Here is an 18,242-nt window from a genome sequence, read left to right as displayed (position 1 = left end):
TTCTGCAACTTTTAAATATGCTGACCACTGCAGTCATTTGACTTGTTGCCATGCTTAGACAAAATGTACAACACTTACATTTTCCAAGCTAATGAATGTATAACTTACCTTCCAATGCCATTGCTAGTTAGTAGCCTCTTTGGTTGCATGATTTTGGGGACTTCAAGCGACGACGCTAAGCAATAAAGTAAAAGCACTGTAAGCAGTCAATCGCCAAACACATTAGTCATAATTTAGGTTGCATTTAATTTGATAAGCACATTATAGCAGCATACTGCTGACAATACAATAAAAATGCATAAATGTATTGTATTCTCCAGTTCACTCGCTTCCACCATCTTTCATTTCATATCGTTTTTTTCAGACATGAAGTTACCAATACCCGCAGAACAATCTACCCAGAGAATGTCCTGGTTCCTTAATTAACAAAACCTACCAAAACAGATGCCACTTAAGCATTTTATGCAATCTCCTCATAAGCAAGATCCAACTGATCCTAATGCAATGATCCAACTAGACCAGAATTATAGGGATGGGGAGTAGAGGTTGCAAGAGTTAAGAATCCAGACCAATTAAACACAAACGTGAGCCATTTCCCTTCATTTGATGCATGCCCTCTTGGGAGGCCACTTCACCATGGCCAATCTGAGTGGGCAAAACAATATCCAGTTGCCAGTTAACCTATGCTCCAACCAACACAAACGAAATAAGGGTTAATGTTTCCATAGACATTGTCCTTCTCCCCTCACACTCAAGGTCACAGCTGCAAACTGCTGGGTGAAGACTACATTCTTGCTGTTGTGTTCAAGTAAGCTGCTTTAAAAATGGGAACGATAACCACCACCCCGCCTCGAAACTGCAACTCCCCCCTACTTACTGCCAAAAGGTTCTTTCCAGAAATTCAAAGGGCTTAGTTTTGAAGTAGTATACAGTGACACTAGCACATGTTTGACTGGCTCCAGTATAAATCTCTGGTGTCAGCTGACAGACCACTATTTGAGCCACCAGTTGCCTCTTCCTCATTCAACCCCTCTTCGGAGTATCTATACACCCAGCTGATCTATGGCTGTCACTTGCAACCCCTATAAAATTTTCAATGGTTACCTCACATTCAGGCCACGGACACCCCATAGTGGCAGCAAATGGGAGGCTTAACATCCACAACATGCCCCTCGTCACATTATCCAGAATGTGTAGCCGAGCAACCAGCCTCAAATCCATTCAATTTAATCTAGAATTCACCAAATAATCCCTACACAATCTCCGGGATCAATTTGTGTTGCTTCAAAACTAATCCCTACCCTGCTTTAGCCAGGAACTGCTGTACCATTCAGTCAACCTCTGCCACTCCCCCCACACTGTACTGTATTCTCAGTCCTACTGGTTCTGATATGCCCACTTTTAGGACAGAATGGTGAGGAAAGTGTCTTTTTGTGGCTTTTGGCCCATAGACTTCGATGGGTCAGTCCTTTTTCTATGATCTGCTCAAGTCCAAAAAGTCAGGATGGAAATCCCTAAGCCTTACTTGCCTGCCTTCCTTATATGACCTTTCCCCATTAAAAGTGAGCAAAAACAACAGTAAGGATTGGGGTACCCTGGTTTTCTGCCCCAAAGCCCCATATAAAGCATGTGTGAGGGTGGACCAGAGTGTTTGGCGGTTATTACGAGCAGCCTTTTTGGCTGGTGTTGGCCAGAAAGTCAACGTTTTGCCCACATTGTAGCCCTGTGTACTTTTTTCTTTCCTGGGCTCATGTCTGGTCTCTAATCTCAAGCCCGACAAGGACATAGCTCAGTTTTTAGCCCAATTTAAGAATCTTTGATCCCCTCTTGATTAGTCATTTAGGAAATTTTCTTTTTGCGGCTTTAATCCCATTGACCTCTAAGGCACACCTTTTCTTTGCTTTGACTCCTGACCGGATGTTCTTGGGAGCCAAGCAAAGCCTTCTGCGTTACCGCTTGTTTTTTGGCTCATCATGGGGAAATGACCAGCCCAAAAGTATAATAGCACTGAGAAACTGTCCGAATTTCTTGTATTGTTACAATTGCACAACTCACCTTAAAGTGAAATGCGGTTAGGATACTTATTAACTTTCTGTAGTAGCTTTTTTGTTATATTTACAATTATAACGCTCACCTGGTATCCACGGGGACGTCACTCAGCCTGTTCTGACCTCTTACGACCTCAAACCCTTCCCTGGAGTCTACTCTACTGGAGACTGGGCCCGAAACACAGGATTGGTAGAGTTTAACTCCCTATTGTCTGTGTGCTTGAACCCCTTCTTCACCGGGGTCCAACCATTCCCTTTGATCCACAGCTCACCTTGTTTTCTTGGAAAGTGTGCTCTCCGTCCTGCTTTCAGTGCAGGGGCGCGTTGATTGATGCTGGCTCGTTGCTGCCTAGTTACTTCCCTGGCAAGAGTCCGACAGGTAAGTATAATGAGTCTTTTGAACAGTTCTCCAACTTGGTTCCTTTCCTTCCTTAGATGATGGCCGGCGTCCGGGGATGGCGACGTGCTGCTGAGATGAGTAGAGCTGAAGGTGAGTGAGAGCGCAATGCTACCCTTTCGTATTTGTATTGAACTGAGTTCTTTTTCTGTGTCTTAGGTGCCGCGACGTTTTCAGCGTGGATGCCGGTTATGAAGAAGAAACGCGGTGAGTAAGCGCGGTATGCAGCGCCTCTAGATGTTTCCACGTTAACCTGGAGTGTCTTTTCCCTCTTGCAGATGGGTGAGAAGTTCCGGAGACAGAGTTCCCCCAGAGCGGCTGGGAATCAGCTAAGCGTTTGAAGCTTGTACAGTCTTTAAAATTAAGCGAAGATTTGCTGAATACTTACTAATGCCTTTTTTGTTTTTTTCCCTTTTCCTTAGGAAGCGGTGTGCCGGGATGGGAATGACACCGCCGAAGATGTGCGCAGAACACAAGAAGTGATGAATGATGGGCAGAAGAGCTGCAAGGTAAGGCTGTTCCTAACGGTGTTCTTGTAGGAGCTGAGCACAGAAGATGCAGGCCTACTGGAGACCGAACTGAACACGTTGAGTGTCACGCTGCAGGTGCAGAAAAAACAAAGCATGTTTCTCAGCCTGGGCGTGGCTTAAATAGTCTCTGGGTATCCCAGGTGTCTCTGGGCTGAACCACACCCAAAAGACTAGACTGCACATGCAGTTCTGGGAACTGAAATATGTCGGGGCATCCATCTTGACCCTATCAATGCACTACAAGTCCAATCCCCAATGTTATCCTATGGGAATGAGTGAGTCTGGTGCCACAAGCGCCAAGTCTGACTTTAAGTGGGTCTCTGGAGGGATGGAGGGGCCATTGAGGGCCATGTAGGTGATCGTGGCCTGGCTCCAGCCTGACATCTTGGAGGGCTGGGGACATGAGGGGCAGGAATCATGACTACAATGTGCATAGGATGGGCTGGTGGCAGCAGATCTACTTTTTATTACTCGTGCACCTTGCATTTATCGAAAATGGCTACTGAAAGGTAGCTATCACCATAAAATATATCTGTGCCATGAGGTTTTTGCCAGTCCGTTGGCCATATTCTTTGTCCTTCCAAATCCTCTGTCTGTAATTGCCATGTATGGGAAGCCCTTCCCTGGGAAAAGCTGCTGCTTTCCTGGGCAAACGCAGTTTGTGTGTAAGTCCGGACATAGGGGCTGGGACTGCCTGATCCCAGTACACATCCTGGTACCCAAACGTCTGTTGCTGGGCAGGTCCATATACTTTGCCTGCTAAAACTGGCTATGATTCTAGCAAGAATGGACATATAGGAAGGAGCATGCTCACCCTGACATTTGGCTCAGATTTCTCCTGTAACCACAGTTCTGCTTCAGACTTCTGTTACAGTAGCTGGAAAGTGTTTGTCCACGGTTTTCTGGAGAACATTGACCTCCCTGTTCAGCAGACTCACCATTTTCATAACTCCTTTGTGGTCTGTCGGGTCGAGTTTAGTTACAATACGCTCCCTTACAAATGACCAGTCAGAAGAGTCTTTTCATTCAAAGCCAGTGTTCACCAGAGTTGATGTAGGACTCCACAAGAGGATCCGAGATGATTTCCTCCACCCTTGTTGAAGGACGTGGTGAGAGATTCTCTGTTGTTGCGACACTAACTCCTACTGTCAGTGAGGAATCATCCTTTTGTTTCATCAAACTGCAGACTTATTACCTGTAGTTATCCGGCTCCATATTTGCTTTCCTAGAACACTTGATAAATCCAGGTTAAGGGGATCAGATAATGACAACGAATGTAGAGTGTGGAGCGGATGTAGCCGATAGAACGGGTGAAGTGGATGCAACGGGTGAAGTGGATGCAACGGATGATGCTTGTAGAACGGATAAGGTGGGTAGTACGGTTGAAGTGGGTGGAACGGACGAAATAGATGGACTGGCTGATGAGGGGGTAACATGCATTGATCAGACGAAGTGCATGGATCAGAAGGAATACATGGAACTGATTGAACAGATAGAATGCATAGAACTGAGGGAGTACATGTAACGGATGGAATGCATGGAACAGAGGGCATGGAATGGACATGGACACTGTACAAAAATGGTTAGAGTGCATGGAACGGTTGGAGCGCACGAGACGGTTCGAGTGCGCTCAATCACAAGCACCTAATGTAAACTACCATATCACATCTCCACGCTTACTCTCTTCTATACACCGCCACTCAACTAGAACAAAGCGATAGTATGACACATTTGGTATAGTTGTTCTCATACCAACACCTGCCTCATACTCCCCATAATCCTAATTAAACACAGCTGGCTACACACCGCCAGCCCAGGCGTTCTACTCAGGCCTAACGCAGCCAGAATTGGTCTGGATAACACCCTGCCAGAACGAACACATACTCATGATCTCCCAACCACCACACCTACCCGCTAAGAAGCAGCTATCATACGAATGCCACACCTGCTGCACACATATCCAGTGCTCACACGCACCTTATAACTCTCTCTCTACTGACTTGAACTACGGTTCCCGAGGGCGTTCAACATACCAGCGCCTTGAGATCATGCCAATGGTACATAAGGCGCTATACAAATGCAAAGTAACAACCTATTGGATGTGCAGAGTCATCAGGGACGGAAGCTAGGGGTGAAGTATGAGAACTGGAGCCTCCTCCAGTCTTGTGCCCCACTGTAACCTCTGGGGTCTGCCTCTTCTACAACCTTTACAGCATCTTCCCTTGTCTCCCACTCTGTTCTAGCAGTAGCTGCATGCTCCTTGCACTCAGCCTTTATTAGAGCCCATTACTCAATCACAGAGTAAGTCTGTTCTCTGAAGTCTTGGGGATGTTAGCATAAGCCCTTTATTTTGTGGCAAAAATACCAAATCTGAAAATGCTGAATTTCGGATGACCCATTTCACTGCATAAATACGTGGGGAGGTGAACGTTATTAAGAATTGCAGTGTTATGGGGGAGTGGGGCTTGTGGAGGGGGGGGCCCTCCTGCATTTATATGCAGTGAAATTGGGTGAAAGAACAAATTCATTGAGTATTTTGGGGTTCAGTATATTAAGTAGCCGAGCCAAGGTTGTGTAGCTTGGGGCTCTCAAGAGTGACTCCACTATTCCAAAAGATCAGTGACTCTGTGCTAGAAAGTGGATTTAACTTCTGCATGTCGTGTGTGCCACCCCTCGCACTCTCTCATATGGGCAATTGAGCATACAGATGTCCACTTCAACTGAAGGGACCTTGTTGTGCGCATTCTTTATCCCCTTCAGAAATTCTATTTCAATATGACGAGGCAGCCCAATCGGCGAGATAGAAAATCATTTGGCAATAAAAAGGGAAAAAGAACCCCTCGCACAAATACTATTAGCACAACTCTAAGTGCAACAGAGCAAGTGCAAGAATATTTGCCGAGATTTCACTAGCTTAGTGTATATTTTAAAGGCCTAATAAATCATTGAATATTTTTGTACTTGCCTGTCGGACTGGAATTATTGGTGTTGTGCTCCGTGGACTCGTCATAGCCCTAGTCCACTCTCACAGCCCTGCTGAGTCCAAGCCTAGCCGCTCTGCTACCTTAACTTGATTGGGTTGGGCTAAACGACGGTGATTCCCTGTTCACCATAATAGGTTGCAGGGCTTGAAATTATGACTGGCTAAGCAGGAGCTAAATGCAGTTTTTATGTATCTAGCAATATACACTGACCAATAAACACTTACGAGGAGCTAACACTGGGGAACGTACATGGCATTCGGCAAATCTAAACTCTGAATAAGATGTAACCATACCATTTTATACACCGACCCTTTAACACACATCTATACAACATTTAAAGCATAACGTTTGTTTAGAGATTGTCCCAAATGCATAGATTTAAATTCACATAGGTATGTTTGACATCAGTTGCCATGGGGAGCTAGAAGTAGCTCCTGGTATCTATTTAGCAAGCTACCCAGGCTATTTTAGGCTACACGCAGCTATATAGCTCCCAGCTCCCCTCAATTTTCGAACCCTGGGTTGGCCTCCCAAAATCCACCCCCAGACTTGATTTTGGAAATCCATCTCAACAGTCATGTGGCTAGGCTGTTGAAAGCTTGTTTTCTATATGTAAAAAGGTTCCACTGGGTGGAGTCTATTTTAACTGGCCTGGTTCTATTTGACCCTTCTGCCCTCTACTAATCAAAATGGAGGTTGTAGTTTCTCAAAAACCTGAGTGGCCACCCAACTATCCCTCGTCCTTCACTGTACATGAGAAGGTACCTTTGGCCACTAGGTGTGTGTCCCAAGACTGGGGGCAGTAGTCAGCCTGCAACCAATTCAAACTGGCAGTTGACTGTCTGGGACAGCGTGGAATCATCACCGAGACCTTCCCAAAAGGCATGGATGTGCTTGGAAGGATGGTCTGCCATTGATTGACCACCCCTCTGTTTGAATTGGTGTGCATTTGGGTGTAGTGTTCACTCATGGGTTTTGGAGGATGAAAGCAGACCTATCGCCCCCTTGCCCAATGGTCCTGCCTTCAGCTATATCTCTTCGATCATGCCCTCTGAAAGTCCTGCTGCTTGAGAAAGTACACTGTGGCAAAGCTCTGCCTCACCAAAGAGGACCAGAAGGTATCCACAACTGTGCTCATTTCCACTGATCTGGTAGTAACAAATTGATCATAGTTCCTGCTTATAGGTCTCATCTCCCTGAGGCTCCTGGGTCCAGCGATGCAGGAATAACCAGAGGTGGAAGCCTTTTACTGCCAGGAACCTCAAGACTGAGCCCAACAGACTAGAGCATCTTTACCACGGAACGCGAAGGCAAGCGCTACGGTTCCAACTCACTTGAGATGCTCCAGAGGCTATGTTGCCAAGTCCTGCGACCTTGCCACTGAACATGCATTCCTGTGCCATCCTTGGTGTCTGGCTCTTCTCTGGAGTACTTTCTTGTACTTTTCTTAGATATCCGCCCTTTGTTGGGGGTCTTGCCAAAACCGTCCCACTTCTCAGGAGTGGAATAGTGCTATACAAGAGGATGACGTAAGCAACCACAGCCATCCATCCTTTCTGCTCCTCTGGCTCAGACCACTGACCTAGTCATCTCCAAATTGAGAATAATCATCCTTCACAAGGGTCCCATTCTGCACTGGTAATGCGTTCACGGAGTGTACAATGGTCACTAAATAACCCATTAAACAACCACCTCTGGAAAATGCCAACCACATACTACTTAACCAGTCCCGGGCTATTGCTCTCCAGACATATAAGCAATGCTGGAAGGCATCTTCATTTCTTTTTTCATCCCCAGGCCTCTATCTGCTCAAACTCTTGAGGGTCTGACCCACCAATACTCCAGGAACTGCTCCTTGGGGAACGTTTGTAATGGGGTAACTCTCCAGTGAAAAACAGACCCTATTCGCAATACTGGTCCCACCTGGTCTTGTGAGCTTGCCTACCTGAACTGCAATGTTTTTGCACACTGTTTACTGCAGTTCCCTTTTAAAGAAGGGCTTGGACTCAAAGAATGCTCATTTAAAAATGTATACTTGCTACATTGCGATGTCTCTGGTCTACACAGTTTTACTTACCTGCAAGTGTTTTGTTTTTCTCTTTGCTTTTTAACATAAAGATTACATTTTTAATACAACTCATATGTGGGCCCTCTTATTTGGTAAGACTGTGTGCTGGAATTGAACTACCCAATTCCAACTCCTTTAAGTCAGGCCTTGGCTGCTCTGCCACGACTAGCACTTGGCGAGTCTTGTGACCATGAGGTAATTACTAGGAGTACCAGAGTCAGAAGGATATATACCAGAGGACCCTGACCCAAAGGGCTTTAAGGACAATCTCCCCAATGGCTTCCCACCAAAATCTGATTGCCTCATGTGTCGTTGGGGGGCTGACACCAGCCTCCAAGTAAATGGGCATAAAAGAACCTGCCCATTCTTCAGATGCTTATTCCAATTACAATACTACCATAATAATGGGCTGCTGCACTTGAGGACCCGAGTTGGCCATATTGGCTGCATCTTCGCGACTTTGTCCTGCTTAAGGTCTCTTTGGCTTCTGAAATCCCTCATCCCAGACGACTGGAGTCACCGTCCTGTGCTGGGGCCATTTCTGTGTTGCTGTGCTGCCTCCATGCAAAACCATCCTGGACAAAGTGCCTGAAGAAGGGAAGGTCAGTATTTGTACTATTATGCTAAGAATGCTTTAAAGATTTACAGCAGGTTTGAAAGGTCAAGATTACCTGTACGGGACGTTACAGAAAATATGGTTCAGATCACCTCCGGTTGTGTTCTGGCTTTGGTTTTTTCCCTCAATTCTTGGGTGACCCCAGTCATGGGACTATTTTTTGTTGGCTACATGCCCAGTCTTGCCATTTCCAGTGTCTGGCCCATCGCTGCCTCGTCTTTTGGCTGGTGGGCCGTCCACCTGGGAACAGATATGCTTTTCATCTATCTGGGTTGTCTCAGCTCCAAAGTTCAAGTACCAGGGTGCCGGACCCTTGTCCCATCCCTGCAAACCAAACTGTGCACTCACTGGGCTCTCCTGCCATTTCCAAGCATAATCCTCATTGATTGGCACCTTAAATACTTGTCCCCAGGTCCTGTGCTATGCTTTGGAATCTTCAGCAGACCCTTGGGTCTGGGATTAGTATGGTTCTGCAAGATACCCTCTGCCACAAATCAACATTGCCTTCTATTGTACGAATCCTGCTTGGACTGTCCTCTGCTTGGTTAGGTCTCAAACCTGCAACAGGAGCCCTTTAAAAAGGGTTGTGTTGGGGCGGGGCGGGGGATTCAGGGGGGGGAGGAGTGAGAATCTTCCCTTGGGTTGGCTGCACCTGAATGGTAGAAAAATTCTATCTGGCGTCAAGCCATAACTGCAGTTGGTTTATGGATTTCAGCATTAATTCCCATTGGGAACATTTACAACTTTTAAACTCCTTGTAAAGGGACTAAAAGGGTACATGCCCATATAGTTTTACGCGAAAGGCAGGCTTTTTAGCTGGCACCTCTGTTTTATTAGGACCTTTAAAGTAATACATGAATGCACGCCACTCCGGTTCATAGACATTTTTTTACAGTTCTTTTTCCGGGACCGTGCAATTTAAAGCTTGCTTCAGAGTACATTAGCCAAGCAGTTGTAGCTGGTAGCAGCAAAAAGACTTTAAAAGGTCTGGGACAGAAGAAAAGTTGAGGGATCCCCAGACAAGGCCACAGCAAGTTCCAGAGGGTGGGGCTTAGACAGTAAACTGACATCAAAACCATGCATTGTTTAGAGAATCTTTCAACATGCAGAAAGGTGAAGCAAGATCATCGAAGTGGTCTTGTTGGCCGATGGGGCTTGATGAATGAGGTGTTGGTGTCCTTGATCATGGAGGATTTGCTGGGTCAAGAAGGGCAAATTAACCCTATTCAGGAAGCAAATTAAGAAGAGGGATAGCAGTGGCTATGTGGTTGTTGGTTTTGAGGTTGAAAATTTGATACAATTATAGCTCTGATCAGTCCTGTGCTAGCTTGTGCTGAAACAGACATGATTTAATTAGATGGGCGATCTCAGTGTGCATGAAATTCTGCTCAGAGTGGAACCCTAGATTCTGGACTGACTTGGAGGGTGCAAGCATTGGGCCCAGTTGAGAGGGCCAGGTAAGTGAGTTGAGAATATAAACAGATGCGTCAACGCTGAGAGATTTCTAGAAAGACATCCATCCATGAACAAATTTGAGAAAGCTATGGAGGGTTGCAAATGGTTGACAAGAACTGAAATGTCAGGATCCAGAGGGCATGTGATTTGTATAGTTGCAAGATTAAAGTATCTGTCTATTTCTGTCAATTGCCTCATTTAGGCATTGAAGTGAAAGGAGATAATAGGGACACTTTGGAATTGCCAGTCCAGGTAGGATTTGTAGGGCCCAAGTTGGGCTTGCTTGGATCTGCCTCAGGAGATGGAGTTTAGCCAGGCAAGTGCTTTATTGGATATTGAACCAACCCTGGAAGTGAGGAGGATGGGGTGGTTGACAGTGTTCAACACCATGAAGGTCAAGGAGGATTAATGGCCTGCAGCCTTGATGGCCTTCAGAATATTGTGCGGAAAAAGCCTAAATTGGCTTGCTTGCGGTGGTGGAGGGAGACAGGCGAGGTAATGAAGTGAATCATGAAGGAGGGGGAAGGTAAAAAGGAGATTTTAGTTCCATGGTTCTAGACCTTGGACATGATTGCAAAGATTTAGTGAAGGAAGGGGCTGTGAAAGTGGCATTACTTTGCTATGGTGAATTTTAAACAATGCTGCAGTGTTGTTGCCATTGTCCGTGACAAAAGGCTGTCTTTTTTGCTCAGACATTGGCTCTGGTGCCTCTTCAGGCATTTATCAGCCTGGGAACAGATTTCCTCCAATGAAGTTAAAATCTTCAGCATGCTTTCCTAATTTGGAGGAGCTTACTTGAAATCCATTTATTGTGGATGTAGAAGGGGTTGTTTGTGCATCTGGATAAGTGCGGAAAAAGGCAGTTAAGGCAGAATTCCTATTTTTGGGCATTCAAGGGCCCCTCAAAGTTTGCCCCTGCACTCCCCAGTTATTGTTTAGGATAATTAATGAGCAGAGGAACATCTCCTGAGGTCTCTGCCATTACAACCCTAGTTTTACCTTCCTTGGGGTATATGTTATTGGGTCTCGCCCAAGGGTGCTTCTCAGGCACCCCCTTTTTGGTCTTGGTTATAGTATAACATTACCAAGGGAGGCTGCTGTACTTTAGTTTGGCTTCACCCAGAGAGCAAGCCATTTTACCTCATTGGGAACCCAATGTGCCTTTTTGGTAGTGTGAGGAACCAGAGTGTGTCATCACTTTTCCCCAGGTATCCTCTGTTCAGGTGACCAGGGTAAGGCCATCGCTTTTGGATCATGACCCTGGGGTGGATATGCGAAGGGGGATAACTTGGATGAAGGAGACTTGGGGTAGAGGACGTCCTTACGTGAGACATGGTATCCCCCCCCCCCACCACCACATTTCCTTTTCACCACGAACCCTACACCCTTCAAGCCACCATAGGCTTGTGTGGGCTCTTTCACTACGAATCCCCTGAAATATTCCCCAGAATGCATCAATTATGGTACTGGGATGAAGATAAAGAACAATTGTCAGCCCCAACTGAGTACTGGGACGAGGACAACAAGAATACTGCAGAACTACTGCTTTGCAGTTGTCTTTTCTGTAATGAAACTGGAGGCGGGAGCTTTAAAACTCAAGAGGCCAAAACAAAACAGGAGAAGCTGTGAAGCAAGGTCAGCTGTGGAAGCCCAAGCACCTGTGCTCAGGGAGACCTCTCCGGTGTGGCAGGAGCAGCGCTGGAGACCTACGAAGCAGTGGAGAGTATGCAGCAGGAAGCGGTGACGGAAGAAGCTGGAGGCTGGTAGCAAGCTGCGAGACAGAGGCCAGCAAGACCGAATGAAGCGGTCATATGTATCCTGCTTCACCGTGGAAGCATTGCTGGATGTGCGCTAGCCACAGGGGGGTCCACAGGGAGAAGACGCAAGCGACTGCGCAGAGCAAGAGAAACCTATGGCGGGGGAAGGACGCGCAAGCAGTCGTAAAACCGACCAGCGAGTGAAGGGGGAACACTGGACTGAGTTAGTGAGGTAAATAAAGTGAATGCAAAACATTTTGAATACTGAATGCAATAAGTGCAAATGAAATCAGATGAAACATACTTTGAATGCTGAATGAAATGAAAGCAGGACAGTTTCTGAATACCGAGCAGATTGTAAGCAAGTTAAAGGAAAACTATTTTGAATATCGAAAGAATTGAGAACAAGTTGAAAACACTGGCATTCTGAAAGTGTGAACTTTAGTGAAAGGAAAGTTGTGAACTGCATTTATTGAAACGAGTGCTAGCGAAGCATACTGAGGAGTGCAACTTATAGAAGCTCTGAACTTTAATTTGAACACTGTTTCCTTTTGATGCCGACATCCCTACACATTAATGTTGATTGCGAGGGCAAGTATAGGTTTTGGACACAGACAAATGTTTTACTTTGGACTTCTTGACGGACTATCCTTAATTTTCTTTAGGTAGGGAAATCAATCAATAGCATACGGCAAGTTAGACATTCATCTACACCGCATTTTGACTTAAAAACTTTGTTGAGACACTTTAACCTGTTTGCCTTCACAGTAGCCATTGGGGAACCAGTGCTTTTTTTTAAAGAAAAACTGCCATTCTGTAGTTCAGGGCTACCTTGTTCAGAGCAACAACAAGGTGGCCCTACAATAGCAGCCTCAACAGTGGTTTAAAACGATTGTGGGCAGTTTATACTTCTGAGCTCTCCCTCACTTACTGTGGGGGGGAACTAGGCCGAGTGGCAGTCTTACAGCCAACTAGTGTGGCTGTTAATATGAAATGTGAAGTTGAGGTTGCCAATAGCGTGGAGGACTGTATTATGTGTGCATTACCTTTAATATGATGCCCTGGGGGTCAGAGGGTCCGAATTAATGTGAAGATTTAGCTTGGACTTGAACAATTTGTAGGGTATTTTTCCTGTTAGTTAAATTATCCTTTTTTCTGCCTACAACCATCTATAGGTATTTCGGTGCGGACAGCCAGATAAAGGGCCTTCCATATATACCACGAGTGGGCTGCGTCTTTAGGAGACTGTACCGAATTGTGCAGACCCACAAGAGGCGTTGCTCACTTGTTCTGGTTTGTCCTTACCTTCTGCCCTCCCCACCCCCACCCTTTTATGTTGGATGCCTGCCTGTGGTAATGGGTCCACAGACAGTGGGGTAAGGAGTACTTCTTAGACATTTACTTATTTAACATACTGGGTATCATTTTAATACTGTGTATCATACCTCAAGTGCTTATTATGTATTTTAGCAGTAGAACAGTGCAGTGTATTATCAAGAGATGTGTGTGGACTAACTGTACCTGTGTGCCAGCCTGCTTCCCCTACCTGGGAATTCAGCGTTGAGAGATATTTGGCTTCCCTTTCTTATCAGCTCTAATCTTGTTAATATCAACACCTGGCTCATCTCTAACGACATCTGAATGCAATTTGTATTTGTACCTTACCTGTAATTCTTCTGTATTGTAAATAATATTTTACCTGCAACTACCTTGCACTGTATAGAAATACTCACATTTCCCTGTTGCGCCCAGATACCCCTGGGTGAGGAGCGCATTATAAATAAAAATTTTAAAAAACAAACCAGCAGTTGATGTGCCCTCAGAGGGTGGCACATAAACTGCCTTAACAGCAGTCAAAGGAATAAGTGAGGGCTGAAAACATGTCTAATAGTTAATTGCTGTTTAGGCGATAAGGGTCAAAGCGTAGAGAAGTCTGAGGCCAATTTAGTCTGCGACAAATTGCACCTGGGATGGAAGGAGGCTGCTTGTCAGAGCAGGGATTGTGGTTGGCTTTGGGAAGGAAAAGTGATGGTCATGTAAAAAGGAGATTAATGGAGAGGCAATTAATGGTGAGGCCATGTATGAAGACTGGGCCCAGTGTCCTTTACATAATTTGGACCACAAGAATGAAATGTGAAGTTGTGGTTGCCAACAAAGTTAAGGACTTCATAGGAGGGCGAGATAGGTTGTTCAGCCCAGATTATTTTAAAATCACCCAACACAAAGATGTTTGGGAGTAGAAATCTCTGAATTGGCACTGTAGATCAGCGGTGAAGGATGTCTTGCTGTTTGGTGGCCTGCAGAGGACCTCTATAACCAGAGGGGCTGTTTAATGAGGCCTTTTGGCTGCAGCGTTTAAGGGAATGAAAGGAGTTGGAGGGCACACAACTGCAGTTGGATTTGGGAGTAGGATTAGGAGATAATGTCCACTCCATTTTCCTTTTAGATTTCAATAGCAGCCAGAGAAGAGATCGGTCAACTATTATCATTTTGTTTCTGCCCATTTTTTAGTAGTTTAACACTATGTAAAGCTTGGTTTATAAAGGCTAACTATATTCTGATTTTGGTGTTGCTCCTGAGATTGTTTAAAATGGTTTACAAACTTCACTCCCTAAGACAGTTTTACTGTGAGTAACCAGTTTTATTGTACACTAGATCTATTAACATTGTAGATTCTGAAATGACTAATGTGTGCTCCTCATGTCCAAGGATCTTTTTTTCCACCTCTTCAATATTTACCATATTGTAGGGAGTTAACCACAAAGTACTGCAACAAATCTCATTGAGAAGGGATGAATACCTGCGGAGACCCCCGCCCCCTCGCCTCCGCCCTCACTCCCACCACACGAGGCTAGGGAGGTGAGTCCGCTCGGCAATACCCTCCCCCTAAGGGTAGATGCAAGTTGGTCCACACCGGGAGAGACTTCCCCTTTGGGGACAAGGACTCCAGTAAGGAACTCCCTAAGCCATTCGCCATGGTGGCATACATGGTACTACCCAATTTGATCGAAAGGTACATCTGGCCGAATTCGACCAGTACAATTAGATTGATTTGAATCCAATTAAGTAATAAATACTGAACATGGGAGTGGGGGGTGTCCCCTGCTCCCCATGTTCAATATGTTTGGCCTTGGGAGAGCGGGGGGGATTGCAGGAGTGTCCCTCTTCCTGAAGATTGGAGGCGGTGGACTCTGCAGCGTCGGATACGACACGCGTTAGAGGGACAGAACTGACGTTGCAGGGTCAGGAGAGGAAGCAGATGTGGAAAAGGTAAGTTGGGGGGACAGATTTGCAGAGTTTGACTGCATTAAAATTGTAGTCACAGCGAAAATTACTATGGTCAATTCCGCCGCAAACAATTCTGCCACGGCCAAACAGTTCTGCATATATGGGACTATCAGAGGTGAAAAACAGGATAACATCCAGAGACTTGGCTGAAGACAAAACTAAAACATACTCTTACAAACAGGAAAGGATCTGTCTCTTTAAAAGAAGACCTCCATTTAACAGACGAGGAGCCTACAAAGCACATGCCGAGACGAGGCAGCGAAATCAGGGAACTGTCAGTTTACCAGTAGTGTTATTGGTTTGCACAGAGGACCGAGCGGATGCCGGAGAAAACGAGAATGTGAAGCACTGGAACAACCGAAAAGAGGTTCCCCTGAAGATTCCAAGCCATCAGAACAGGAGACCTTCGAGGCTGCCAGGGAAAAGTTATTCAGCAAGAGAAACTTGTCTCAGTGAAATTGATGAAACAGTAAAGTTGAAGAAAAGGAATGGAACTGTAATAATGTGAGCAAGAATCACGATAAAAGACGAAGAGAGAGTGGGGTGCAATTACCCTGGGAAGCAGAGAAAGGAATATGTTAAGACCTGAAAAGGGGGTCCAATCAGAACACTCTGCGAGAGAGAATCCAGAGTAAACCTGAAAGATTAAGAGCCAAGCACAAATACCCTGGGAAGAAAGGAAAGTACCACATATGTTAAGAGGCAGAGACGGTAAACGAGGAGAGAAGTAAGGGCAGGCAAAGCCCTTAAGAGAAATGTTACACAAAACAAACCAGCCCACGATTGGGAGGAATGGGGGGGGATGTGGGGGTTTGGGGAGAGATTAGCCACCTGGAAAGCATATTCCCATCTAAGAAAGACATGCATTACTTAACGTAATACCTTTTGATGATTGTATCTGCTTAGATTCACATGCTGTGCATATAGTCCGACATCCAGCGGTAATCCAGAGTATTGCATCTTGTCTTTTGGGGACCGAAAGGGGACCTCAGCATAGGCGTGTCTAACACTATTGTGATGTGTAGTGTACCCAAAATCCCTCAGATTGTATTTTTTCTGCCATGAGGGAGCCCAAGGCTATAGTGAGTACTTAAAGAGAGAAAGTAGTAAGACATCTATGTTCCTCCCACCCCGAGCGGGGAGGTAGGGAGGGCGCATGTGAATCTAAGCAGATACAATCATCAGAAATGCTATTACAGTAAGTAATGCATGTCCTCTGATGCTTGTTAATCTGCTTAGAATCACATGCTGTGCATAGACTAGTGAGCAGTACCCGGAGTTGGAGGTGGGTTGTGAGAAGGAACAGTAGAGAAAAGATGTCTTAGTACTGCTTGTCCCACTTGAGAATCAGACCTAGAATGAGTGTCTAGGCACTAGTGTTTTGTAAAGGTGTGTACAGAACTCCAGGTTGCCTCTTTGCAAATGGACTCGAGGGGAACATTTCAATGAATGCTATGGATGCCCCAGTGCCCTGAGTAGAATGTGCTCTAGGCTTGAAGGACAGTTCGCTTAGCAAGAGTAACAGTGTGATGCATTTGACAATCCACCTTGAGATAGCCGATTTAGAGACAGGATCCCCTTCTCTACCAGCTGCCACTGAAACGAAAAATTGGTTCGTTTTCCTCAGTGGTTTACTTCTTTCCAGGTAGAACATGACTGCCCTACGCACATCTAGTGTGTGTAGGCTTCTTTCGGTCATGCTAGTGGGATTCTGGAAAAAGGTAGGTAGGTCAATCGATTGGTTCACATGGAACTTCCAGATGAATTTAGGCGCCTGTAGTTCGCTAACCCTTCTAATAGAAATGATAGCCACTAGGAAGGCCGTTTTATAGGTCAGGTCTTTCAGACTTGCTTTATGCATAGCCTCAAAGGGAGCTCCCATAAGCCTGGTCAAAATCACATTTAGGTCCCATCCAGGAGCTGGGTGAGAAATGGGAGGATCACTCCTCTTAACCCCTTCCATAAAGGCTTTAATCACTGGTATCTTCCACCACAAAACTATGTGGTGTAGGCTGACAGAGCAGGCAGATTAACCTTTAGGGAATTGAAGACTAACCCAGTGTCCAACAGATGGGTTAGGTACAGCACAATGTGTGTGGGTAAGCAATCGATGGGATTGACTCCCTTGGAATTGCACCAGATGACAAAACGTTTACATTTGCTGGCATAGCAATAACATGTTTTCGGTTTCCTAGCTTCCCCGAGTATGTCCATGCTGTAGGTGTCCAAACTCTTTGACCTCAGGAGCCAAGCTGCTAAATTCAGAGTTTGTGTGCCTGGGTGTAGGGTCTCCCCCTGTCCTGAGACAACATATTGTACGGGCAGGGTAGTTTCACTGGTGGCGAGAGGGACATTTCCATCAGGTGAGCGAACCAGGGTTGGCGGGCCCACATGGGGCCACTAGTATCATGGTAACTGGTTCCTGGTGCATCTTGTGCACTATCTTGTTGAGAAGGGGAGTCGGGGGTGGGGGGGCAGGGAAAGCGTAGACAAGTTTCCCCGACCAGGTTATCCAGAGACCGTTCCCCCTTGGATCGGTTCTGGGGGTACCTGGAGGCATAGTCCTGGGATTGGGCATTCTCCTGAGTAGCGAACAGGTCGATCTCTGGGAAACCCAGAGTGTCGTTGGACACAATGTCTTCATGTAGCAGTCATTCGTATTCTTCGGGCAGAGGGAAATCTCTTCTGTGCACATCTGCCAGAAGATTGAGTTCCCCTGGAATATGTCGGGATAACAGAAACGTCTTGTGTTTGAGAGCCCATATCCAAATGTTTTCGGACAGCTTGGATAGTCCTGGAGAGTGAGTGCCCCCCTGTTTGTTCAGGTAATAAATGGCTGTAGTGCTGTCCATTATAATCAGCACCGTCTTTCCTTGTAATTGCACCTGAAAGGCTTTCAAAGCCTTGAACACCGCTAATATCTCCTGTAAGTTTATATGGTTGGACGCTACTTGAGGGGACCACACTGTGCGCTGTCTGCTGAAGCAGGTGAGCCCCCCCCTCCACCCCTTGAGAGATGCATCTGTAGTGAGTGGCTTCCACTGCAGGGGTGGTGAAGGTCTTTCCCTTCAAGAGGGTTTCCCTTGACCACCACTGCAG

The 18,242-nt window shown here is 45.9% G+C and overlaps 1 protein-coding gene across 2 annotated transcripts in view; it reads right to left on the bottom strand.

Moving 5' to 3' along the window:
• GTSE1 (G2 and S-phase expressed 1) overlaps positions 1-18,242 on the bottom strand; it is a 1,052,868-nt gene that overhangs the window by 387,946 nt on the left and 646,680 nt on the right. For both annotated transcript variants that reach the window (XM_069629229.1, XM_069629230.1), the window contains exon 9: positions 109-175. In XM_069629229.1, the coding sequence (XP_069485330.1) occupies positions 109-175 (67 nt within the window). The remainder of the gene's footprint in view (positions 1-108; positions 176-18,242) is intronic.

The sequence above is a fragment of the Ambystoma mexicanum genome, chromosome 12 (genome assembly GCF_040938575.1).
Source record: "Ambystoma mexicanum isolate Mex_15411 chromosome 12, UKY_AmexF1_1, whole genome shotgun sequence".
Classification (NCBI taxonomy): Eukaryota; Metazoa; Chordata; class Amphibia; order Caudata; family Ambystomatidae; genus Ambystoma; species Ambystoma mexicanum.
Note: the sequence above shows the minus strand (reverse complement) of the source record. Positions and strands in the feature narration are given on the sequence as shown.